Raw genomic sequence first — 26,393 nt, 5'->3', positions numbered from 1 at the left:
ATGCAGAAGCTCCTAATCTGCTGAGTAGGAAGACACTGAGTAAACTTTATATTAATTGACAGAGTAGATTGCATTGTCATCTAGTTTTTACCAGTCATTTACCTAATCAGGGTATTTATTTTGCAAGTTGGGCACATTTTTACTAATCAGGATAAAGCAGAATCCTCTTAATTGTACATCCTAGTGGAAATAGGCTCATGCCATTAGATAGTCTTCCCAATTATCTGAACCTCATAGGAAAACATGTTTCTTGTACATGTTCACTTCTGTTTCATGAAAATAAACATAGTATAAAACATTCAGGCCTTGTCTACACTAGCCCAAAACTTTGAAATGGCCATGCAAATGGCCATTTCGAAGATTACTAATGAATTGCTGAAATACATATTCAGCGCCTCATTAGCATGCGGGCGGCTGCGGCACTTCGAAAGTGCTGCGGCTCACTGTTGCATGGCTCGTCCAGACAGGGGTCCTTTTCGAAAGGACCCCACCAACTTTGAAATCCCCTTATTCCTATCTGCTGATAGTGTAGATGTAGCCTCAGACATTCAAATATGTAAGTTGACTTATAAGCCATAATTGGAACAGGAAAGCACCACAAAGCATCCACAGAGCTTCACAACAAAATTTTATACTAGAATACACCAGTTTGTGTTTGTAAATTATGGAAGGAAATAGTGAGAGAGGCATCAGACACCAACGGGCGCTGAGCCACGGTTATTGATGATGATGATGATGATGATGATAATGTTTGTAAATTACTATAAGTCTGAATACATAATATGAGCCATTTATCCAGCTGTTACAGATACTGAAACATGTATTTCGTTGACCCTATTTTATTCATTATGCTAGCCACCAAATTTTAGCGGGGCTCAGCAGGAATTCTTCTGCTAATGCAGGTACTCCGTAGGAAAGGTATACAGTGACTGGATCAGTGTTTTGGAAAAGGACTTAAATATAGGTGTTTGTTAAAGGAACAAGTTATGGATGGTTGGGGACTTCTATGATTGTTACAACAGGAAACTAGCTCCCTATTCTTATAACCCACCTTACTCCTCCTATGAGGGGCAAGGAAGGATGGTAAGGTTCCAGCAATGGATTTGCTGAAGGGACCTGGATAGGAAAAGAGTGGAGCTGGTAAAAGCTCCCTTGGTTAATTATGAAATAAATGGGTAGTTACTGCCCTGTACACCTTTATCTGCTTGGTATTCCCAGATATCTCATAATAAAGTTACAGCTTGATCCAACCTATGACAGATGTGTCTTGTCCTAGTTATGGTACAGCCAGACAACTAAATAGTGCCCTGCCTTTATGCAGTGGCACAGAAACAAGGCTAAATATTTCCCTACCCTTCCCGTCTTCCCGCTGCCCATGAAAGGGTTAGTCTCAATTTTAAGCACGCTACATTGTGGATCCCAGCAGCTCCCCCAAAAAACAAGTTGTCAGGGAGGTGCTAGAGTAGGTGTAAGGGAGACCATAGGTTTATCTTCCCCTATGATCCCTTTCTGATCCTGTGCACATCCTGTGGAGTATGCTACAGGCTCGCTCAGAGATATGTAATCAATTATTTCTCTCTCTATGTATCCAATGCAACCAGGTTGTCATACTTCATCCAGTGGGACAGTGTACCTTGTACCATGCATTACTGCAGACTCCATGCAACATATACTCTAGTCCTGAATGAATTCTAGTGGGTAAACTTTATTGATCAGACTATGTTTTAATGGTAATTCCCAGATAGTTCACAGAGTATATTCCATCATAGGGCCAAATCCTACAGTATTGCTGGTGGGGGGGAGTGTTGACTTTGGCTTCAGTAAGACCAGAAACTGTTTTTCATTAGTTAAGTTTACAGTGTACACAGTCTGCTTTCAAGCACGATTTTGTCTTCATTAATCAAGTGTGGCATACCTGGTCTTTACATACTTGTATAGCTCAGTTGGCATATTCCAGAAAATGAGCTGTATATTGCTAAACTGTATTCAAAATAGTTCACTTTTATGTATTTAGAGGGGGAATGGGTGTGGGTGTGTCACACTTACTTGCGGGTACCCCCATCTGGCAGTAGCTCCTGGGGCCAGCGGTCTCTTGGTTCTGCTGCTCACCAGCTGCCCCCTTGTGTATCCCTGGGTCCCACCTGCCACCTCAGGTGAGTTAAAATGCTCCAGGGACCGCTACCACCGACAGCGCAGCAGGGTTAGAGCAGCTTCTGGCTGTTCACTCCCTGTGCCCACCAGAATTAGTGTTTTTGCAGCTGGAGGGATAAGTGTCTCCATGCACTGCTCCCAGCAGCAGGAGCTGTGCATGGTATGGCGACACAGCTCCCTCTTCCCCTTGGCCACAGGAACACAAATGTCGGCTGCCATAAGGAGTGAGTGACCAGAAGCTACTCTAACCTGCTGTGCTGCCAGTGGTAGTGGCGGGGCTCCCTGAGGAATTTTAAATCATTTGGGGCAGCAGGCAGAGCTGGGAGACATGTGGGGAGGTCACAGAAGGGAGCAGAGGGACTGGGTGATGCAGGGTGCATTGAGCAAAGGGGCAGCAGATGGTGAGTTTGGAAGGAGCCTGGCTCTGGGACAGGAATACTCCTGGTGCCGGAGCACTACAAGCCCCTATAACTCATCACCTCTGGCAGCTGTTATTTTTCTTCTTCTTTTCTGTGTGTGAATTAGGGCTCATAATAGATGACATATTTAGAGTTGTTCTTGTTCTTTATACAGTTTTACTCCATTTGGGTTTGAATGCCTGCCTCAACTGTGATACTTGAGCCTTGAGAAGGAGCAATATGGTATCAGTTGGGAAGTACGGCGTGATCTGATAAAAATTAAGGTGAATTCACAGACTAGATTTCCCAAAAGATACTGTATTGCATCAGAAAGAGTATCACAAGCACACCTCAAAAAAAAAACACTTGATATCCCATATCACCTTTAAAATTTTAAAGGCATCAGAGTGCAGATGAGGCTCAAAGTAGTGGTCTCAAATGTTGCTCACTGCTTCTATGAAATATCTATTATGAATGGAAATCCTTTTATTCCCGTGTATATTTCTCTGTGACCAGAACTTGAGCAAATCTGAGATCACAGAGTTGCCTCCTAATCAATTTATTAAGAAAAAGGTTTGCTCTATTCCAGAGTGGTCACAGAATTTGGCCCCTCAACCCATCAAATGTCCCAAGATCCATATGGATGTTAAGATACGTAAGATATCAGAGGAGGTATTCACAAGTGGAATTTAGTGTCTGACTGCCATTTTAGGTGACTCAGCCCCACATTTAGGTGTCACTGGCATTCACAAAACTACCACTCAGTTGCTGACTAACACTATGGCTGTCTAAAGACAAATGGCACCTGAGTTTCCATTTTTAAAGTCCTGCAGGGAACTGAAATGTCAATAGCTGGACATTCACACAACTGTCTCAGTCATGAAAGTACCCAAACAGCTTGGTGCTGAAGACACAATGGGGTTTACAAACTAGGCATTCTCCCATCTTTCTTGTCTACAGGATGCAAACTGGTAGGTGTACTCAGGACATGTCCAAACTTGTACAGAAGACACTGGAGAAAGAGGCGGTTCTTGCATTCTAACCTTTAGCAGTTTATAGGTTTAGTGGTCTGAAAGCCCTGGCTTCAAATTCATATTTGTCTGATGTTCAGCAGGAATTGAGTGTTTCAACTTTGAGGAGAATGCCTTGCTACTGGCCTGTGACATAGGCCTCTCCTAATCTCCTAATCCTATTCTACTGTCTATAAATAATTAAACATCTGGTGAAGCAGGAAAACTGAAACTAAGGGCTTTCCCACATGAGTTAACTAACCCTTTCCCGGGTGAGTTACAGAACTGCTGGGCTGTAGAATCATTATCTTTCTCTCTCTCTCTCTCTCTCTCTCTCTCTCCATCTCTGACCCAATGAATATTTAATTTGGCAGAAGAGGAAATAAATCCCTATTCCCTCAGAATCCATATCAGGAAACCCAAGCAATTAACTTGAGTTGTGAAGCCTACGAGGCAGCCAGGTACCAAAAGGTAGATCCCACAGCACTAAGCAATACAGCTCCAAAATCCTCCTGCTTCCCATCATGACTGCCTCTATAAAATTGCACAGGTCACATCATAGTGTGCCATTGGCTTCCTCTTCCTCTGGCTGAATACTAGTAGTCACAAAGGGTACCAGCTGGAGTTGAGATTCTGGAGTGCAGAATAGTGTGGAGTGCAGCTGTTTCCTATCTCCATCTCCTTTTCTGTCTCTGGGTATGTCTACACAGCAGTGTTATTTCAAAATAAGCTGTTCCAGGAGAGAGAGCCTGAAATAGCTTATTTCAAAATAAAGTTTCTACACACACAATGGATTTCAGAATAGCCATCAGCTGCTTCAGAATTGAATGTCTACACATAACAGAGCCTATTTTGAAATAGAACCATTGGACCCACTATGGCTTATTTTGAAATAGGCTCTATTCCTTGAGGAATGAGGTTTACCTATTTGGAAATAAGCCAACTGCTATTTCAAAATAATTTCAAAATCGCAGTTGCGTTTTATAGATGCTAGCACAGTTATTTTAAATGACAGCCGTTCTTTTGAAATAACTTTGAAGCGTAGACATACCCTCTGCTCCCAGTTACCTCACATCTTCAACCCCCTAGAATTTTTCAGGGGTTCAGGATTTGCGAGTACAAATCCTACAGAGGTAGTGTGTATAGGTATCCTGCTCAGTTGTTTGTTTTGCCTCCACTAACACAATCATAATCAAAATTTGGATTTTGTGTTACTCTTTTTATAATGGATTCCTCTCTACATGTGCCTTGTCCTTATTTGTCTATAGGTGAGATATCTATGTAATGTTTTTACTGTACTTCTATTTGGTACACTTGTCATATAACTGTGGTTCACTTATTTTTCCAAAAATAAGATGAATGCAATACTGACTGATTTTCAAGAATTAAAGTTTTTCCTGTAAATAAAGTTAAGCTCAGTGTGGCCTTGTCTGCCCACTAGCCGACCCAAATGTAATTTCCAACTGGCTGACTTATTTGTAGTTTATCAGATATATGAACCATGTTACATAAGAACAGCTGTACTCGGTCAGGGAAATGGTCCATCTAACCATGTATCCGGTGTTCTGACGATGGTCCATGGTGGGTGCTTCAGGCAGAATGAATAGGCCAGGCAATCATCGAGTGATCCATCACTTGTCATTCACTTCCAGTTTTTGGCAGAGGCTTGGAACACTCGCAGCATGGCATTGCATCCCTGCCCAGCTTGGTTGGTAGCCATTGAGACCTAACCTCCATGAACTTATTTACTTCTTTTTTGAGCCCTATTATGCATTTGGTCTTCACAACATCCCCCAGCAAAGAGTCCCACAAGTTGACTGTGCACTGTGTTAAAAAGTTCTTCCTTTTGCTTGTTTTAAACCTGCTGCGTATTAAGTTCATTTGGTGACCCCTAGTTCTTGTGTTATGAGAAGGAAAAAATACCATTTCCTTATTCACTTTCTCCATACTAGTGATCAATGTATAGATCTCTGTCAGCTCCTCCTCCCTTAGATGTCTATTTTTCAAGCCGACGAGTCCAGTCTTTTTAATCTGTCATTATACAGAAGCTGTTCCATACCCCTAGTCATATTTGTTGCCTTCTCTGTACCTTTTCCAATTCCAATATATCTCTTTTGAGATGGACTGTCCACGTCTTCATGCAGCATTCAAGATATGGGTGTACCATGGATAGAGACATATATTTTCTGTCTTATCTATCAGTTTCCTACTGGTTTCTAACTTTCTGTTTGTTTCTTTAAGCAGATGTCTGCAGAAGACTGCTCCCAATGATTCGAAAATCTTTTTGGTGGTAGCAGCTAATTTAGATGCTATTATTTTATATGTATGGTTGGGATTATGTTTTCCAATATGCATTACTTTGCATTTATCAGTATTGAATTTCATCTGTCATCTTGCAGCACCATCATTCTGTGAGACCTCTTTTTAACTCTTCACAAGTCTGCTTTGAATTTAACTACCTTGAATAACTTTGTATCATCTGCAGTTTTTCATATCTCAGTGTTAAGCTTTTTTCCAGCTCATTTATGAGTATATTGAACAGAACTGATCTATGTGTCTGATAATTCTGTTCTTTACCATAGTTTCAAACCCTTAATTGTAATTGGTTGGATTGCCTCTGGGGCTTTTTTAAAAAAGTTTTTATTACGTTAGGTATCTTTCAGTCATTTGGTATAGAAGTTGATTTAAATGTCAGGTTACATACCACAGTTCGTAGCTCTGCAATGCCATATTTCAGTTCTGTCAGAACTCTTGGTTGAATACTATCTGGTCATGGTGATTTATTGTTTATCAATTTGTTCCAATAATTCTTCTAATGACACCATAATACAGAACAATTCTTCAGCTTCATCACTTAAAAAGAATGGTTCAGGTGTGCTCCCATTTAGGCCGTGTCTACACTAGCCCAGAACTTCGAAATGGCCATGCAAATGGCCATTTCAAAGTTTACTAATGAAGCTCTGAAATACATATTCAGCGCCTCAGTAGCATGCGGGCGGCCACGGCACTTCAAAATTGGCGCGGCTCACCGTCACGCGGCTCGTCCAGACGGGGCTTCTTTTCGAAAGGACCCCGCCTACTTCAAAGTCCCCTTATTCCTGTGAGCAGATGGGAATATGTATGTAATTTTAATTGTCCTTCTGTTTAAGAAATTCTTAAGTAGTTTTCTAAACTTGACTGCTTTATTCAGAACACACTTTTTCCAGAAAGCAAGATCAGCTTACTGTATAAAACTGTTATTCAAACAGGAAAATATGAACTATAGATTAAAAGATTTGTTGCTTTGCTTAATGTAGTTTTAAATGAGATCTCGTCATCATTGCCACATACTATATGATAATTACATAAAATCTTAACAATCTTGCAAATATAAGAAACAATATATGTAAACTACTGTATTTTAACTAGTTTGAACAAAATCTATAGTTTTCTGGTAGTAGATGAATCTATGCAAAAAATCGTGAAGAAACAGATTCATTATTAACACTAAGGATGCAGAATTGTGTTGTGAAGCAGAAAGACTTCCTGAAGTGTGCCAAGAAATATAAATATGACTCATAATTTTATATTTTCAGAGTTTATAAGTGGTCTTATATACATTTTCAAAATACCTATATTGGGTCAAATCAAAGGTCCATCTAGCCCAGGATCCTGTCTTCCAAAAGTGGCCAATGCCAGTGACCCAGAGGGAATGAACAGAACCGATAGTCATCAAGTGATCCATCCCTGGTTACTTATTTCCTGCTCCTGGCGAACAGAGGATAGGGACACCAACCTTGATAGTCTTGGCTAATAGCCATGAGCATACCTAGTTCTTTCTTCAACCCTACTATAGTTTTATACACAACATAATCTGACAAGCACTTGTACAAGGGTGAGTGCATATTATATGATGAAATACTTCCTTTTGTTTGTTTTATACCTGCTGTCGGCTAATTTCATTTGGTGATAACTAATTCTAGTGCTATGAGAAGGAGTAAATATCACTTCCTTATCTACTTTCTCTACACCATCATGATTTTATAGATATTAATCACATCCCAATTAGTTGACTCTTTTCCAAGATGAAAAAATCCAGTATTGTTAATCTTTTCTCATATGGGTGCTGTTCCATACCTCTAATAATTTTTCTTGCCCTTTTTTTTAGAAACTTTTCCAATTTCAGTATATATATTTTTTTGAGATGGAGCATCCACATCTGCATGCAATATTCAAGATGTGGGCATACAATGGATTTAGATAGAGGCAAGATGACATTTTCTTTCTTATTCTCTATCCCTTTCTTAATGAGTCACAAGTTTCTGTTTTCTTTACTGACTGTCGATGCACATTGAGTGAATGTTTTCAAAGAACTATCCACAATGACTCCAAAATCTCTTTCTTGAGTGCTAACAGCTGCTTTAGACCACATCATCTTATAGGTATAGTTGAGATTATATTTTTCAATGTGCATTACTTTGCATTTATCATCTTTAAATTGCATCTTCCATTTTGTTGCCCAGTCATCCATTTTTGAGAGATCCTATTGTACCTCTTTGCTGTTTGCCTCCTGACTCTTTACCTCTTTTCCAGATGATTTATGATTATGAGGATAGGATTGACCCTAGTACAGATCGCTGGGTAACACCACCATATAACTCTGTTCATTCTGAAACTGACCATTTATACTTACCCTTTCTTTCCTATCCTTAAACTAGCTTCCAGTCCATAACAAGACTATCCCTCTTATCCCATGACAGCTTGCTTTGCTTAAGAACTTTTGCTGAGGAACCTTGTCAAAGACTTTCTGAAAATCTGAATACACTCTGTCCACTGTATTCCTCCTCATCCAAATGCTTGTTGACCCCCTCAGTGAATTCTAATAGCTTGATGAGGTATGATTTCCCTTTACAAAAGCATGTTGACTCTTGCCCAAAAATTATGTTCACCTATGTTTATGACAGTACTGTTCTTCACTACAGTTTCAGTCAGTTTTCCTGGTACTGAAATCAAGCTTACCAGTCTGTAATTGCCAGAATCATCTCCCAGATCCCTTTCAAAAATCTGCTTTAGATTAGCTATTTTCCAATTATATGATACAGGAGCTGACTTAAATGCTAGTTACGGATTACAGTTAGTAGTTCTGCAGTTTCACATTTGTGTTTCTTCAGAACTCTGAGATGATTACTATCTGATCTTGGTGACTTATCACTGTTTATTACATTTTTAATGTATAGGATCTTTGAAATATAACTTTAATGCATATTTACTCCAATATTTGCAGCAAGCATTCTGCAATGTGGGGTTTCAATTCATATTCTGCTGTCCATCCATGCATGGAACTTTCAGTGACATTTGTGATAGTACTGAAGGCAAAATGAATGTAGCTACATATATTGGAATAGTGCAGACCAGAAGATAGAATTTTTTTCCAAATTTGTATTGTCCATAATCCTCTACATTTCTTTATTATAATGTTTGCTAAATTCCTTGACCACTGCTAGTTGTCAGATATGTTATCAAAGACCATGCTGATGGAGGCTTTTGGCCCAGTCCATCTTTCCTGATTCAGGCAAGGCTCTCTATGAACTCAGTAGAATTTGTGGATGCACTTTAGACCCTGAAGATGTTTGGGGGTTTTCCCCACAGGAAAACAAACCAAACCAAACCAAAAGCCATTAAACAGTCATTTTGATTTTGGGCCTGATCCTGCACCTCTCACCTACTGAAGTCACACGTTATCTTAAGAGGAATACTCATTGGAGTAAATCCTGTAGGATCAGGCCATTGGGCCTGCTACATCATAATTGCTTCTAATGTGTTATGTGCATATAACCAGAAGAGGGAGCAAAACTTCCGTATTTTAGAAAGAAACCTGATATGTTAAAAACTAAAAAAACCTCCCCAGCTGTGAAGAAAACAACTTAAGAGTTGTATTCAAAACAACACATTTGCTAATTTGCACCAGCTCTTGGTCAAGTAAAAGATATTACCTCACCCTCCTTGTCTCGCTAATATTTGCTGATTGTTATTTAAATATATTCATACAACTCAAACGCACTATTTGCCCATTAAACTATTACTTTAAGTGTATTGATTTTATAATCTTATAAAGTGTATCTAGTGTTTCTTAATATTTGGCAAAATCAATTATATTTATACTCACCAAAGAAATATATTTTGGTTTGGGGAAGAGATGATATCAATTAAGTGGTATTGCAACCAGTGTTCAGCTAAGTATCTAGCTTGAGTTAAGGTACATAAATACAGTAAGCTCTTTCATATCTGGCATTCTGTTATCTGGAACTCTCAAATAAATGACATTTCAACCATAAGCAAATTTTAGTTAAGTTTTCCATAAGTACACTAAATACAGTGCATATAGTGTAAGTTTACAGTGTACAATACTACTGTTGTTGGTAAATAAAGTACTCTGCATACATTTTTGCTTGCTTCTTAATATCTGATCTTATTTTAATTTTGTGTTACACATTGCTAAGTATACCTCTCTATTATCCAGAATATTTGAATATCTGGTAACCTCCCCATCCTAGGGCTGCCAGATATAAAAGAATTTACTGTAATTTCTTTTAAATTATTTTCATTTTTGAGGACTAGGAAAGCTTGTATACACTCTCTCTCTCCGCCCACCTTCAAAAATGGAATAAGCCACCAATATAACATTATACTAAAAAATTAACCAGGCCTGAGTGGTATTTCCATTTAGAGAGTATTCTGATAAGGATTCTCAAAGTTACTAATTCTGTATCTACACTTGCATTCCTCTTTCGAAAGAGGCATGCAAATGAGGGAAATCAAAAATGCAAACGAGGTACAGATTTACATATCTGGCACCTCTTTTGCATTTTCTTCTTTCAAAAGAGCTTCTTTCAAAAGACAAAAAGCAGTATAGACACTGATCTTTCGAAAGTAAACCCCATTGTCAAAAGAATCCGTCTTCCCATAAAAAAAGGGAGGAAGAGTTTTTTCGAAGATGGGGTTTACTTTCAAAAGAGCAGTGTCTACGCTGCTTTTCTTCTTTCGAAAGAAGAAAATGCAGATGAGGTGACATATGTAAATCTGTACCTCATTCGCATTTTCCATTTCCCTCATTTGCATGCCTCTTTCGAAAGAGGAATGCAAGTGTAGATGCAGCCTAAGTGATTTGTTCCTATAAATAATTGAACTGCCCAAAGTCTGTCAAAGAAAATATAACTGGAGGAAAAAAATTAAACTAGACTATATTAGAGTATTAGCTATAGTGATATTTCAAAATATATAGAGATGTCTTGATTTTTATAAGTGCCCGAAAGATGAACAGTACAACTCTTCATAAGCCCTAATGAATGTTATACGTACACATTTCCACTAGAGTCACAAACTGATTTTTTAGACAAAAGAATGAGACTAGATGATTGTGATGGTCAGTGTTCCATCTAATTTTTTATGTCCATGTGAGGAATGACTTTCATTATCTCCACCAATAACAGCCCATAACTAAAGTCATTCCACATACAGCCAGTGCATGAAGGGGACGGCTTTGAGGGGTTTGGGGGTGGGAAGGGACCCTGGACTGGGGCAGAGGGTTGAGGTGCATTGTGAGGGCCGTGTCTGGGAGTGTGGGCTCTGGGCTGGAGTTGGGCATGAGGGGTTCAGGATATATGCTGCCCCAGCCCTCTCTAACCGTAGCAGCTTGGGACTAAGTGAGAGGCTCCTCTTCAAGATCGATGTGGCTCCAGTGGTTACAGATGGGGGAGAGGCACCTGTCTCATAGCCAGGACAGGTCTGGGCTAAGTAGATGAGGGCCCAGGAAGTGGAGGCCATTTTCACAATATGACAATGCTAATTGAGTATCTGTGTCTACACTACAGTGATCTGTCCACAGAAATTGACAAAACCTCTGTCGACAGATTGTGTCTACACATAAAAGCAGCTTGAAAGAGCAATCCAATCCATCGACTGAGAGCAGCCAGACTGCCTGGCACTCTCTCAACAAAACAGCCAACTGGAAGCTCTGCAAACAGGGCTACCCAGTGAACTGGAAGCCCTGTCTGTCGGTAGAGGGCATGCGGGAGCCACTACACTATAGTTTTGTTGACAGGTTCTGTCAACAGAGGCATTCTGCTGCATACGGAAATGACAGAGCTCTCCCAAGAAAACTGCTGTGTTCTGTCTACAGTTTCTTGACAGAATGCATATTAAGGTTAGATGCTCCATGAGTTTTGTTGACAAACCCCTGTTTTGTTAAGAAAACTCTATAGTGCACATGCAGCTTAAATGAAACATAACCAAACCCAAAAACATATAGTAAACTACACATTAAAACACTGAATAGTTATGGTTGTTGGGGTTTTTTTCAAATGGAAACCTCAGCTATTTTAGCATAAATATTTTAAAAGAGAATGGAGTTAACTCAAATTATGTGTTTGTCAGTAATAGTCTGTTGATTTAATAAAAACATACATGGCTCATCATTTTATTTTTGTTTGAGTTATGAATTTGCAAAGCCTTCTTACCAATATAATTTGGTAAAGGTATTTTAATATACAGAAATCTAAAAATATCCTAACACTCTGTAGATTATAAATAAACACAAATCTCTTAAAATTGAAGAATAACTGTCCAATATAATATTACTTTTTCCTATATACAATGTTAAGGACAGCAGAGAGAGCGATCAAAGTATTTGATAGATCATATGGGGAATAATATACATGGTATGTCATATTCTGTATGTTAACATATTTGCTAAAAATGTAATTAAAGAACTCAAGTTTTGCCCTGACAATTAAAGTCTATCTATTTAGATAAAGCTGTTCCAAATGATGTTAGGTATCGTATAATAGAAGTTAAAAATGTTTCTGACAAGCTCTGATTTCTTTTGGTTTATACTAGAAGTTACATGGGAGGACCAGCAGAAAAAGGTGAATGGTACAATAACTGATGACATATCATTGCCGAAAAAGAAACACCATTCTGAGCCAGGTTTGTCAGGGTTTGGAAAACCACATAAAAGCATGAGACTTTAGAAGCATTACATTTCATGCTTTTGTAATGAGTGTGTGCTTTATGTACCTTATTTTTTTCACTTTGGTGTGAGATTTTTAGTATGTAGAGACTTTTAGTTATGTACCAGTTCTGTTTTAGATTAGTAAAAGTAATCAATTGTGTTAGACTGCACATGCATTAGAAAAAGAAATAAATTGGCTTAATATTAGCATTAGCTTGCTTTTCAGTTTCAGTTGACTTATACATGTATATGAGTTCTGCCAGTCCTTATCTTGGTTAATCCCAACAAAGGTATATGCTGCATATAAAGTGGTGGGGCACTAGTCATCCCAACATCTTAAATAGAATCCTTCCTGCTAAGTCCGACGTCACTTAACGCCTAAACAAAGTTGAAAAATCACTGTTTTTTCAGTGCTAACCTTTGCATATCTCTAAGAGAAGAGCTGAGTTTGGAAATGTGTTCTCCATCCCGCAGAGATGTGGATAGCCTCGAGCTCAATGGGTCTATTCATATACTGAAAGTTTACAATGCACTTAAAGCTTGTGTGTACCGATCTGCAGTATGGATAAAGCTTCTCCATTCATAAGACAATTTTTTAGGAGTTAGGCTACATCTACACTAAACAAAGTAAGTCGACTGCAGATATGGAGTTCTAGCTACAGCAACTGCATAGCGAAAATCAACGTATCTGCACTCGGCTTACTTGGCCATCCCTACTGGAGAAGATCAACAGGAGAGTTTCTCACACTGACCTCCCTTACTTCTTGCATCTCGTGAGGAGTATACAGGTTGACTGCAACCCCTGAGAGGTCAATTTCACACATTGCTACCAGATGAATTAAATCGAATCCTGGAAGATCAACCCTGAGATGATCCATCTTCTGGACTAGTGTAAACTTAGCCCTAGTCTTATACTGTGAAATGAATTAACCAGCTTATGACTATTGCAAATCATGCTGTCTTCTGCTCCAAGTGGAAGACACATTTCTAAACAAAAACACCTTACCTGAACAAGACAGTGCAGTGAGCATAACTTTCTTGGGGAGAACATGAGAGATCAAGAAACATGTGGCAGGTGTCAAGTCACATCACTACCAGAAGGCAATGAGATATTATAGCAATAAGCAGAGTATGGCTGGATCTACACATGCCCCTTCCTTTCGAAAGGGGCATGTTAATGAGCAGGTTCAAAATATGCTAATGAGGCGCTGCAATGAATATGCAGCACCTCATTAGCATAATGGCAGCCACGGCAACTCAAAAATGCGGATTTTCAAATCGTGCGCTGCCCATGGAGACGGAACCTTCTGAAAGGAGCCCCCCCAGTTTTCGAAAGCCCTTCTTCCTATCCGGTGATCGGAAGAAGGGCTTTTGAAAATGGGGGGGCTCCTTTCAGAAGGTTCCGTCTCCATGGGCGGTGTGTGATTCGCAAAGCCGCACTTTTGAATCGCCGTGGCTGCCATTATGCTAATGAGGTGCTGCATATTCATTGCAGTGCCTCATTAGCATATTTCAAACCTGCTCATTAACATGCCCCTTTCGAAAGGAAGGGGCACGTGTAGACCCAGCCTGTATGAGTAACATAGACTAGGATAGAATTTGGGGGCATAGTTTGCAAAGGTTCAGCCTTAGGAGTGCAGTATTCAAGGGTCAATCCAAAGTCATTCGGAGTAAATAGGAGTCTCTCTGTTGACTTCTTTGTGCTCTGCGTCAGGTTGTAAAGTTCTAAAAAATATGACTTCATCCGTTCTCAAGTTTCTCCCCCATCCCTGCTAGCTGTAATGGAAGCATTCCTTCCAATCCTGCTTATGCAGGCCATCTTTCGAACATACTGTCAAACTTACTGGCTATGTTTACACTAGCCCCCCGCTTTGAAAGGGGGGTGCCAATGAGACACTTTTGGATATGCTAATGAGGTGCTGAAATGAATAGGCAGTGCCTTATTAGCATAATGCAGGATGCGGCACTTCAAAAGTGCCGCTTTCGATCACACATGGCTTGTCTACATGGGATCCTTTACGAAAGGACCCCACACACTTCAAAATCCCCTTATTCCTATAACCAAATAGGAATATAACCAAATAGGAATAAGGGGATTTTGAAGTGTGTGGAGTCCTTTCAGAAAGGACCGTGTGTAGACGATCCACGCGTGATCGAAAGCAGCACTGATGAAGTGCCGTAGCCACCATTAAGTCTCATTGAAGTGCCTCTTTAGCATCCCCCTTTCAAAAGCGGGGGGGGGGCTGGTGTAGACATAGACACTGTATCTCAGAATTCTCTGCAGTTGCAGAATTGTCAGACATTAAGATAAAGCAGAGAAAATGTAGATGTTTATATTTGAAACAAGCCAAGAGAGTGAAAGGTGAAGAAATAATGCAGGATTTTCCAGTGGTAGGAGCTGAAGAGTAGAAGGGTCTTGCATCAATAATGGTGAGACTGTAAGGAAGGACAGGTAAGAAATAAGTGCTAGACAAGTTTAAGGAATGGTTAAGGATGAAATATAGACCAAGATTTGTGAAGCTGCTTGTAGAAGCCCTACAATGGTTTAAAAATTCTGGACCAGATTCTGGACTGCCTTTTGAGCAGCTTTGCACTGTTTTGCTATTGCAGCACTGTAAACCTAGCTTAGTCAACCATTTTGGGATTCCCCCTGTGCAAGAGGGTTATCAGCCAATAACAAAGCAGTTATAGTAGGCACTGTTACACAACCACACCAAGCAGATTGTTTCAGTCCTCTAGCTTGGGTGGCCAATGACCAGGCTGGAAGACTACAAAACTTGAATTAAATAATGTTGCTAGTAACTGTTGCTGTTGCCTGATTACTGGGATTGATACTGAGATTTTTGTGATAAAAAATTAGTTGAGGTGGGGAGGGTCCCTGCCTTCTGATTTTCTGAGGAGGAATGCAGCAAATTTTAGATAAGATTCAGGGAGTTTGCTGAAGGGAAACCAGTTAGCCATATACATTCCTTCCTCATTTTGTTTGATTGTAGGTCAACTCCAAGTAAATTGGAAACCAGAGAGATTTAGTTAAATATAAAAGATTACTAATTCTGTCAGTATGTTATTCCTTGTATGATTAGTTTGATCTGAGAAACAGTAAAATCTGAATTACAGAATGTTTTCAAGTTTTTAAATGCCTCCAATTTTCATTTCAGGGTGACACAGAATTTAATCAAAATTGCATTGTAACATTTGTCAGAAGGGAAGTGGGAAGGTTTTACAGCTGTGTAAATAGAAGTTGCATTAAGATATACACATTGAAAATGGAGGGATGCAGTTTGGGTTCTTTAAACTGAGGAGTGAGTGAGGCTTTTGGTAATGGGGAAGACATACCTTTTGTCTTCCTTCTATTGTGAGTCAAGGAGGACTTCACTTGAGTTTTGGGGGGAAATCTTGAAATGTTAATTTCTCATGTTAATAATTATAGCTTTCACCCATTCAGTACCCAGTTTCCCCCATTCAATACCCATTTCTACATCCAGAAAACTGGATAAGCACATGAGCTGAATGTTTATGTTAAAATAATCAGCAGCCAAAAATTACTGCATTGCTAAGACTTAACCATTTTTCTGAATAGTGAAACAGTTCACGTTTCTCTGAAAGATATTTTTTCAGGTTGTCTTTCTGTAGACTCTGTAACATTACATTGCATCAGTTTAAACTTGGTTCCCATTTGGTTTATTTTCTGCACAAAAACAAATGCTAGAGACTTACATAAAACAAAAGATGTGATATGATAGCCAAAAAGTAATCAGAAAATAAAGCTAACAGAAATAATCAGGACAAGGATATGCTCTCTAGTGTGTTTTAAGTAGAAATATTTTAATTCAAATTTAAAATGATAACTTCATATTGTTCACAGAATATATCTGCATGTATATGCAAAAATGTTTGAAAAAGAGATAACTATTTCAGGTAATTTAAGGATAAAACTGTACCAGAGATGATAAAATATAGTAGTGGACATAGAAATGATGTAGTGCAAACTGTGCTGTAACCCTGAAATGGCCTTATTTGAGGATAATGAAAGAAAATATAAATTGGAGAAACATAATCATTAAGTGACACAAACTCATTACCTGATCTCAGCCAAATCTTTAATGTAGCCAGGGTCTAAGTACCAAATTCTGAAAGTATCATTAAAGAAAATGGACTAATGTTGCAGATCTAAACTTAAACACTTTCATTATTTTCCATATAGAAATTAGATATAATTGACCGGAACGGTGTTGTTTTGTATAAAAAGATTAAACAACACTCAGGCTATGTATATACTATGAAATAAAGTTGAATTAAAGTTGACTTTGTAACACTGGGTTTTATAAAATCGAAGTTGATCATCCGCAATTCCCCACAAAATCGACTTAGGGTGTGTAGCCCCACTAAATCACCAAAGTTCAACTGTTGCAGCAGTGCATTTTGGGAACCCACAGTTCCCTCAGCCCAATTACATTCTGGGTTTTGTCTGGTTCTCTACAGGAAAAAATGCGCCACAAGTGGTTGTGGGTGTGTGATGTCATCTTTCCACATTGCATTGCTCTCACTCCCCTCCCTTTGAAAACAAATGGACATTTTTGAGACATCTCTTTCCCCAGTGAGAGAAATTGTTTGAGTTGTCTGCATTACGGACCTTTTAACAAATGTGTCCTGAGAGCACCCACTCTCATCTTCCCAGACTGCATTGCCCTCATTCCCCTCCCGTTGAAAGCAATGGCCATTTTTCAGATGAAAATAAGGAAAAGTAGGGAATCTCAGGGGAAAGAAAACCATGACTTAACCATGTCAACAGGTTGCTCGACTAGATTTCCCCTGGTGAAAGAACACCAAACACTGAAAGAATCTGGATCCATGTGAACAGGGAAAGACTTAATATTTTTCACAGAGAAGGAAGGTAGGGAATCCCAAGGAAAAGAAAACCAAACAGGGCTTCAGAAGTGGAAGCACTCTTAGAAAATGTACTCTGGGAGCACACCTCTGACTGTGCCATGTCAACAGGTGCCACACTTTTCTCCCAGTGAAAGAACACCTTTCACAAGGCAGGGAACTTCAAACCCACATGTTTACAATAACAGTGCATTAAAACCAGATCACATGCAGAAAGGTAGGGAGGGAAACATGTCAACAGGTACCTCAAATTTCCCTAGTAAAATGCAGCAAACGCTGAGACTACTTTTGACTTGGTGCAATCTCTTGGTTTCCTATTAGGTGAGGGGGCCAGCCCAGAAAATTCACACTGCCCCCTGTGGGGCCAGCCCCCCCGTGAGCTGTTGATGTTGCTCTATCACTTGTGTGTCTAAGTGGGGGGGCAGTGCTAAAAATAGATGCGGCCAGTGGGGATGGCCCTCACAACCCCACAACTAAGCTCAGGTGGCAGGGGTGAGCTGAGGCTCCTGTTGACATGGTGCAGTCATCTGGTTTCTTATTACTCATCCTCGCCAGTGCATGTTGCCTCACTGGGGCCAGCCAGCCCCTGAAAATCTTTGCCATGGGAGGAGCCATACCCCCCACAGCAAGAGACCCCAAAAATATTTCCCAGTGGGGAAGCCACCCCCCAGTGTGTGTTGCCTCACAGGGGTCAGCCAGCCCCCGAAAATCTTTGCTGCAGTGGGAACCAGCCTCCTGGTGTTCGGTGAGCCCCTGGAAAATGTGCAGTGTGTGCTGTTGTCTGTAAGCATGATCCGCACTGCACAGCCAGCACGTGGTGTGGTGGGGCAGGGACTAGCCTGCCAGCCACATGGCATCTGTTTGGGATAGGGGCAGCCCCATACAAATTTGCAGCACAGAAGTTTCTCAGCCTCTCCTACAAGCACAACCGCCACATCCTGGACACCATGTGGTGTGTGGAGGTGGGGGCTGGCCTGCCAGACGCATGGCGCCTGTGGGAGAGTGGGACTAGCTACATGGTGCAGTGGGGGCTAGACCCCTGACTGCATGGCACCTGGGGGGGTGAGTGCCCCACACAAATGTGAAGCACAGAAGAGGAGTTTTTCAGCCTCTCCTGTTACATCCTGAGCAGGGAAGGAGCCTGCACCCCACACCAGGCAGGACATGCTGTCTGATGTGCTGCTGTCTGGTCCCAACAGCCAAGCTGCCATGTGTTTTGGGGCAGGCACTAGCCCATCAGCCAAACTGAGATTCTTTCTCTCCTGATGGCTCCATGCTGGGGCTCTCTTTCATGGCTAGATGCAATCACCATGCTGATCATAAAAAAGTGAATTAAAAATGCCAGGCTTCCTGTTTACTACTTCCTGCACACCTGGAGAGCAGGGGAAGTGAAAGTGGACAGACCATATACTCTGAGGGGCATTGTGGGATACCTCTGGATGCTGATAAAATTGGTTCAGAGAAACACTTTTTCTACACTAACAATCTGACATTTTAAATTATAACTTGGTGTTACGCCTCATTAGATGGTCGATGCAAGAATGTCGACATTAGTGCTCCTTAAAATTGACCAAATGGTACTTGCAGTGAAGACAGTCACATTGTAAAATCAAGCTAAGCCTTAAAATCAACCTTATGCTGTAGTGTAGACATAGCCTTACCATATTAATCTCGATAAGGTCCCTAGTACTATTTCCCAGAGAGCGGTTTATCTATTCTGCCTAATCTATTTAGGGTCTGATTCTACACATATCACTTTGATATTGTAGAATATCTAAACCCCTGATTTAAATCATTCTACAAAATCTGTTATTGTAACAGAACCTTAAGGAGATTTATGTAGAAATGGCTGTGTCTAGACTAGCCCCCAGCTTCGAAGGGGCGTGGTAATTAGGGTGTTTTGGGAGTTTACTAATGAAGAGCTGTGGTGCATATGCAGCACTTCGTTAGGCTAAATCTGCCCCGCGGCAACTTCGAAGTGTGAAACTTCAAAGTGCCAGCTTGCATGTAGCCACGGGTCAGCCATGGGTACTTCAAAGTGCCGGTGCTACTTCAAAGTCCCTTTAGTCCTCAGAATTTTGACCCATGGCTACATGTAATCCAGCACTTCGAAGTTGCCATGCAGAAGATTTAGCCTAATGAAGTGCTGCATATGTACCACAGCACTTCATTAGTAATCTCCCAACGCCCTAATTAACCCTTTGAAGTTGGGGGCTAGTCTAGACACAGCCAATATGACTTAAATATGAAAGCAGGAGAAGATAGTTCAAACCAGTGCTTTAAAGGTTCTGGAAAGTGGCTTTTAAAGAGTTGTACTATATATTTATTGTGTGTCAGTGATTTCCATTTCAGTTCTGCTCTTTTACAGATAAAAATATTTTTTCATAGTTTGGTAAACTTAACTTGAATTCTGAGTAACAAGCTAGATTCATTCCTTCTCAGACATCAGAACCAGTGACAAGGTGTATAAAGTCAAATTCTGCTGTCAGCAACGCATTTTACCCTTCTCTTCAAAGCAGTTGCACAGTATTGGCCTTTGATGGGCTGAAACTCCCATCACAGGCAAGAAAGGATTAAGGGTCCGGTTAACCTCTTTCATTTTACCTGGTGAAGAATTAGATAGCTACTTGATGGCTGGAGAGGGAGGGGCTAAGGGCTAAAGAAGAGTCACATGATTACTGTCAGGAATAGGGGACTAATAAATTGACTGAGAGAATTCAGGGAAGTTTTTCAGAAGGACCCCAGTGCCAAAGATGGTTGGAGTTTCGAGACCTCAGGAAGACATAGGTGAGGCAGGAAAGCAATCAGTACAGAATCTGGGGAAAAACAGTGGGACACTGGGAAAGGGTTTAGTACAGGGGTCAACATTTTTGAGGCGGAGTGCAGGTGATACTTTCTAAAGCCACTAATAGTCCTACTTACAACATCTTCATTAACAAATAAATGAAGATGCAGTGCTTTACCGTTTAGCTGGTGGTTGGTGGCATTAGCTGGTCTTTTGTCAATGCACAGGCAAGCTCCCAGCTACATGGAGGAGGAAGTGCGGGGCTGAGCTCCTGCTTCTGATGAAAATTGGCTCACATGCCACTCTTGGCACCCACTCCAAGATGTTGCTGACCTCTGGTTTAGAACAAGGACAAGGGGAGAGCTTGATTCTTTAGAATTTTGTTACTCCAGAAGGTGTCTGAAATAGACACTTCTCAGCTGGAGGGCTGAGTAATAAGCAAAGGCAGTGGACCTACTGAAGGTGCTAGAGAGGAAAGCCCCCTGCTGTTCTGTGCCCCATATGAGGGGTCATCCTCAAGTTGAGGCCACACTATATTATAATGACTCCAATGGGCCAAAGCTACAGCCCAGTATCAGCACAGCAGCATAGGAGCACTGTGACTATCCACTTTTTTCAACCCACCCTCTGTGCACTACTGCTGCCATATGCACATACAGTGGATCAATCTTGCCAGGATCCCCTTGAAAGTTTTAGGTAGGAGGCTTTCGTTTTTACCAAGAGCACTTTAGGAACCCAGGCTGTACAGGCTTCAGGGAGCCACTAATTCAGCACAGTCCCTGGACAGGCTATCTGGTGTAGAGACTGCATTGGACTGTCAACAGGACTGCTGGCATTGTGGAGGTTGCGGGGAACCTTGTACTGAGGCAGCCCTGTCCTGAAGGACTTTCCCCCATGCCATAATCTGCTCTGGCATAATGAATCTCATCCAGTTTGTTGCAGGATTCAGTTGACAATATAACCTTATACATTATAGCTGAGTCTACATGTGCTGCTTCTTCTGGAAGTGGTATGGTAATGAGCAGACTGGAAGATGCTAATAAGGCATGGATGTAAATTTCCTGCTCCTCATTAGTATGTGGCCATGTGATTTGGAGTCCAGAAGAAACTCTAAAATACATGTGTGGACACACAGCCCATGGGGATCTTCTGGAGGGAAACCCTCCTTCCAAAATTTTGAGGAAGAGGTTTCCAGCAGGAGAGTTTACTTCCAGGAGATTTCTGCAGGTCACACATCAACACCTGTACTTTGGAGTCTGGAAGAGCTTCTTCTGGATTCTGACTCACGTGGCCGTATGCAAATCAGGTGCAGGAAATTTACATCTGCACCGCATTAGCATCTTCCACACTGCTCATTACCATGCCGCTTCCGGAAGAAGCGACACATGTAGATGCACCCTAAATGTATATAGTGAACTGTGAGCTGGGTCCGGTGAGGGTGAATTGTAAGTAAAAAGGTAAACATAAAATGAAATAACTCAGAACCATAAGAAATACCATTTTAGAAAGTCTATTGAAGTCGTAGTAGCCAGATGCATGTTTGACAAGAAATGCTTTGGAGCCAAGCAAAGGCATTGGGAAACAAGTTAAAATTATAATTAAGATGTGGAGAAATGAAAGAATTAAATGGATCAGTCTCTACCATAGAAGATGGTGGGAAAATTCTTAGGCTTAAAGTATTCGTCGATATTGATCCCAAACTATATTCTTAATCCTAATGCATAATTGCAATCTTTCTGCATTTCTCATTTGTGTCTCTTGTATCCTGTTGTAAGGCTGACAGACCTCCATCTTCCATTGTAGGGAATTAACCTGTGACCTTAGGGACTAGAGCCATGTGCCTACAGCATGAGCTAAAAGCCAGCTGCCTAATGGCATTCAATGCTCTCAGTGATGAGGTCTGGGTTTGTAAGGACCATGTGATCAGTCATATCCCTTGAAATTTCTAAAGCAGGATCTTCGATGCACACTGGATATCTTTTATGAAGTAAAGAGAAAATGCTACACATATTATTTAGAGGCTGTTCTTTTATATGTTTCCCGATCTTCTTTCTATAGATTTACCTTTTCTATGTGCAGGATTGTCTGTACGTTCTCCGTATTCCTCTTCTGTTTTTACCTAGTCATATATTTACTTTGAAAGATCAGACTACAGAGGAACTATGCCAATTCTTTGTCCTCTGAAGGGAGTTTTACATCATAAGTCTGCTTATTTTTGTGCAGAAAAATCTCAGTAGCTGTCTTGTCTGCTGAAATCATTGTTAAGTGAATGATTTTGGATCTTAAAGAACTAGCCTTTACTAGTGGGAATCTTAGATAATTGGGAAAAGAACAGGAAATGTGAGTGCAGGAGTTAGTATACCTAGGTTATCTGGTTGTGTCCCTATTTGGCAGCGGTACTATACTGAGATCTGATTTTTATTCCCTCTTCATTGTAATTGACTAGCTAGCAATTCTCACATTTCCCCCTCTAATAATTATCATGCTTTTAACTACTCCCAGGTCACCTACATGAACCCACCATTTCATAGTTCACAAGGCCTCCAGAAACCATCTGTTTTTCTTGAATCCTGGAGGCCGGGAGCCACTTGCTTCACAGCCAGTTATATATATGCTAGTTGAATGCATTTATAAGAGATACAAAATTCTGGAGCATCTCTGTCCAGGAATTTTCTCCATGTTCTAGGGTTTGGAACATGCCATTGTGCTTCTACACACAATTATTTACATTGTGAGGACAGCATCAGGTTGTGAAACATGGCAAAGCTGTTAGACACTCAAATACAATGGAAGATTTGTCTATGTGAGGAGTTGAATCTAAATCTGCCTGGATGGGAAATGTGATTATCCTGCTTTGTGGCAGGTTAAAGCAGTTTCATCTCAGTAATAAGTGGTTATTCATGGATTACTCACCAACAGTTATGGCATGGCCATACACAAATCCCTCTAAGTTAACCCTCAGTAGACAGCAGTCCAAACAGCACTATTAATTTAGCTGCTGTACAACTTTATCAATCAGTCATTATCAAAAAGTAAAAGATTACCAATGTCAAAATCCTCCAATTCTGGAGATAACAGCTGTACAGGGGCCTGCAAGTAAACAAGTAACATTTTCTTATTTTCCTGCTGGTTGTCTGAATATTGGGCTTCTAATATATTTTGACTTTTATCAGAAGTATAATAATAATAATTCATTTGTACTGCTATTTTTTCACTTAATTGATAATGACACTGGGATTTTTAAAATTTTAAATACACCCAAGTGGTTCATGAGATAGCAAACTGGCAGCAAGTATTATGATATGTTACTAATATTATTTAAGCCAGATATCGATCATTTGGGCCTAAATCATATCCCTCATGGACTTGTACATGCACACAGGATCCTATTTGGCGGAACTCTTCATAGGTAGATCCCATCACAAAATTTGGGTTTTATTCTTTACTCAGGCCAAGCTTCCCTTGATTACTACTCAAAGAGCGATATTTGCCCAACTGTGATGTCTTTTATAATCTAAGCACACTGCTGGAGATTAAAAATAGACAATGAAAAATAAAAGGAGGATGGGAGTGATGGACTATATTTTTCCACATCCCTTTTCACACTTTTTAACACTTACAGTTGGAACCTCTCTCATCCATCAACTTCCATAATCTGGCATGAGTTTAGTTAGCCAGATGACCATTTATCATGGGTTTGGCCAAGTGTCCCATGGTCTCATAAAATTTGTTTACAGCCAGTAGTCTTGGCTCTCAGTGTTATGTGCTGTTATTTAGCTGTAATTTAACGCTAAATGTCTTCTAAGAGCCTAGTAAGCAATGGAAGTGTTAGTAATGTGCTAGTTATGTGCTAATTTTGACCTCCCGTAGTCTGGCAAATTCTCTTGTTTAGCAGCGGTCAGGTCCCAATGGTGCCGGATGAGAGAGGTTCAACATGTAATACGTTTAAGTGAGGTACGAGTGTGGCTATCAGGGTTATGTGCATACAACACAAAACATAGTCATAGTGTTTAACAAGTTGGACTTTTTTATATGGGTGTGGCAATTGTAATCCCATATTACCTTTGCAGGATACATAGAACGTAGAAAAAACTGAACTTTTGTATTCACTTTTTCATATCTTGGCTTATGATATGTATATATTACCTCTCTAGAAGGATACATATTCATACTAACATTTTATCTTTTCAAAGTGTAGGCACATAATAGTCCTTATCAAAGTTTTCAGCTGCTCTGGGTTTTTTTGAGTGTCTAAATTTTTACTGCTTTCATATATGCTCATTGATTAGCAACCATAATGTGAACACATTTATATTCAATTTTATTTAAAATTTACATTCAATATTATATGTGTCCTTACAATTTGATTTATTACAGAAGATTTACAGAATCTTGCATTTCCTTTTGTACTAGGTTACAGCATGCCCACTGTACTTTAACATGAAATAAAGTTAGAAACGTCATTCAAAGCACTCAGAACAGATAACATTAAATTGATAGTTGATTACATTAGTTTTTGCCTTTAGCGTCATTTTCAGTTTTTCAAGTTATGCTGATGTGTTCATATAGAAATCATAACACTGATTGCAAAAGATCTTCCCAGCCTTTTAAGGTATTCCTTATATAGTGCCTGTAGATGAAATCTGATGGGGGATTAATATATGAATGAAGTCTGAGGATTAGCATGACTTGTGAGTGAAAGCTAGCTTAGGATGGCTCCGCTTACTTTCTTCAAGACAATAATGCATTTATGTTGATGTTGGCAAGTCTCCAGCATTTATGTAACTTCCATTACCTTTGAAGAAGCTTTCCCTCTACTGTCTAACTGGAAATAGACACACACTACACAGAGTGAAACTCCTCCCTCACCAGTACTTACTGCATAAAGGGCAGTGCATAGTTTTGAATCCTGCATTTAATGTAATTTACCGGACATGGTTGCTTTGAGCAGTTAATTAGTATAAATATCCTGTGCTGTAAGTCCTATATATGTGGTACGCAAGTGATGGAACTGGAATATTATCTATTCATGTGAATGCAAGAGTAAATGATAACACATTTGTATTGGCTTGTGTCAGTTCTACAGTTTGGGCTGGATAGTATTGCAGTAGTACAATATTATGATAAAACAGATCATTCTTAGAATGTACTATGTAGATTCTGGAAAATGGGCTTTTTTTGCCCTCTTCTACTTAGTAATCTGTTTTTCTTCTTTTTAATTTTGGATATGTGGACATTTGGTTTGGCATAAATAAGAAAGGAAATGAAATAATTTAAATACTTTTATAACACAGTTCCAAATCTTGGCAGTTCAGGAATGAAATTTATGTTTGTTACCTTTGAGATTAAATAAAGAAAGCTACATTTTTACATAGATACTGTTTTGAACCTGAATAATCCGTGTCCTGAATAAAGCAGTAACTGCTAGTTAGTCTACATTTTGCTAACCAAGTCTTTCCTCAGCTTTGCTTACAGGACTGGCATGCAAACAACTGTAACATTTGTTATTTCCTCATCTCTTCTGATAACTCTGTGTTTGTGTTTCCTCTTCTCCAACAGTAGTTTAACCAGCTCTTTTTCAGGTTTTATTTTTTTCTTTTGGAGTCTGTTGTACTATTCTCACCCACACAGCAGCATATACTAACTCTGCACTCCAAGTTTTTCTGCCCTTTCCCTCAGTGTCAGTTTTTACCTTCTGAGTACATCCACTCACGCCCATCTCCTTTGTCTATGTCTGTCCATTATATGATGTGATCACAGAAGAAGCGGAATCATCATGGAAAAGAAACTCAGGTCTGTCTCTTCTACTGCTTTTTTCTGTGTTATTTTTCATTTTACTTGTCCTGTAGATTTTATTGTACCCCATCTCACATACTTTCCCCTCTTTTGTCCCCTCTCTATCAGCACTTCATGATTGTAAGCATTTAATTTTAGATATTTACCATTTGTACATAGATAACTATTTTACCAATACATGTTAACTATGCTGCACAAATAATAATGCGTTAAAGTAAATTGAATGGTGCCATATACCTAAAAAAAGCCTCTTATCTTATTCATTCAGACTGCCGATTATAGTTATCCCAACTCACTGTTTATTCCCTGTGTTCATTTTGTTTACTTATTAGCTTCTAAGATTCCTGCCAGCTCACATTGCCAACTGGTGATGTCTG

General features: G+C 39.9%; 1 protein-coding gene across 38 annotated transcripts in view; it reads left to right on the top strand.

Annotated features, from left to right (window-relative positions):
• RIMS2 (regulating synaptic membrane exocytosis 2) overlaps positions 1–26,393 on the top strand; it is a 724,335-nt gene that overhangs the window by 536,218 nt on the left and 161,724 nt on the right. For 9 of the 38 annotated variants that reach the window (XM_074986779.1, XM_074986782.1, XM_074986778.1 and 6 more), the window contains one exon: positions 25,981–26,013. The exons of 25 other annotated variants lie outside the window; for them this stretch is intronic. In XM_074986779.1, coding sequence (XP_074842880.1) covers positions 25,981–26,013 — 33 coding nt within the window. Of the gene's footprint in view, positions 1–12,433; positions 12,524–25,971; positions 26,014–26,393 lie in introns of all 38 variants that reach the window. 4 more of the 38 variants (XM_074986777.1, XM_074986788.1, XM_074986773.1 and 1 more) reach the window with 3 other exon arrangements.

The sequence above is a fragment of the Carettochelys insculpta genome, chromosome 2 (genome assembly GCF_033958435.1).
Source record: "Carettochelys insculpta isolate YL-2023 chromosome 2, ASM3395843v1, whole genome shotgun sequence".
Classification (NCBI taxonomy): Eukaryota; Metazoa; Chordata; order Testudines; family Carettochelyidae; genus Carettochelys; species Carettochelys insculpta.
Note: the sequence above shows the minus strand (reverse complement) of the source record. Positions and strands in the feature narration are given on the sequence as shown.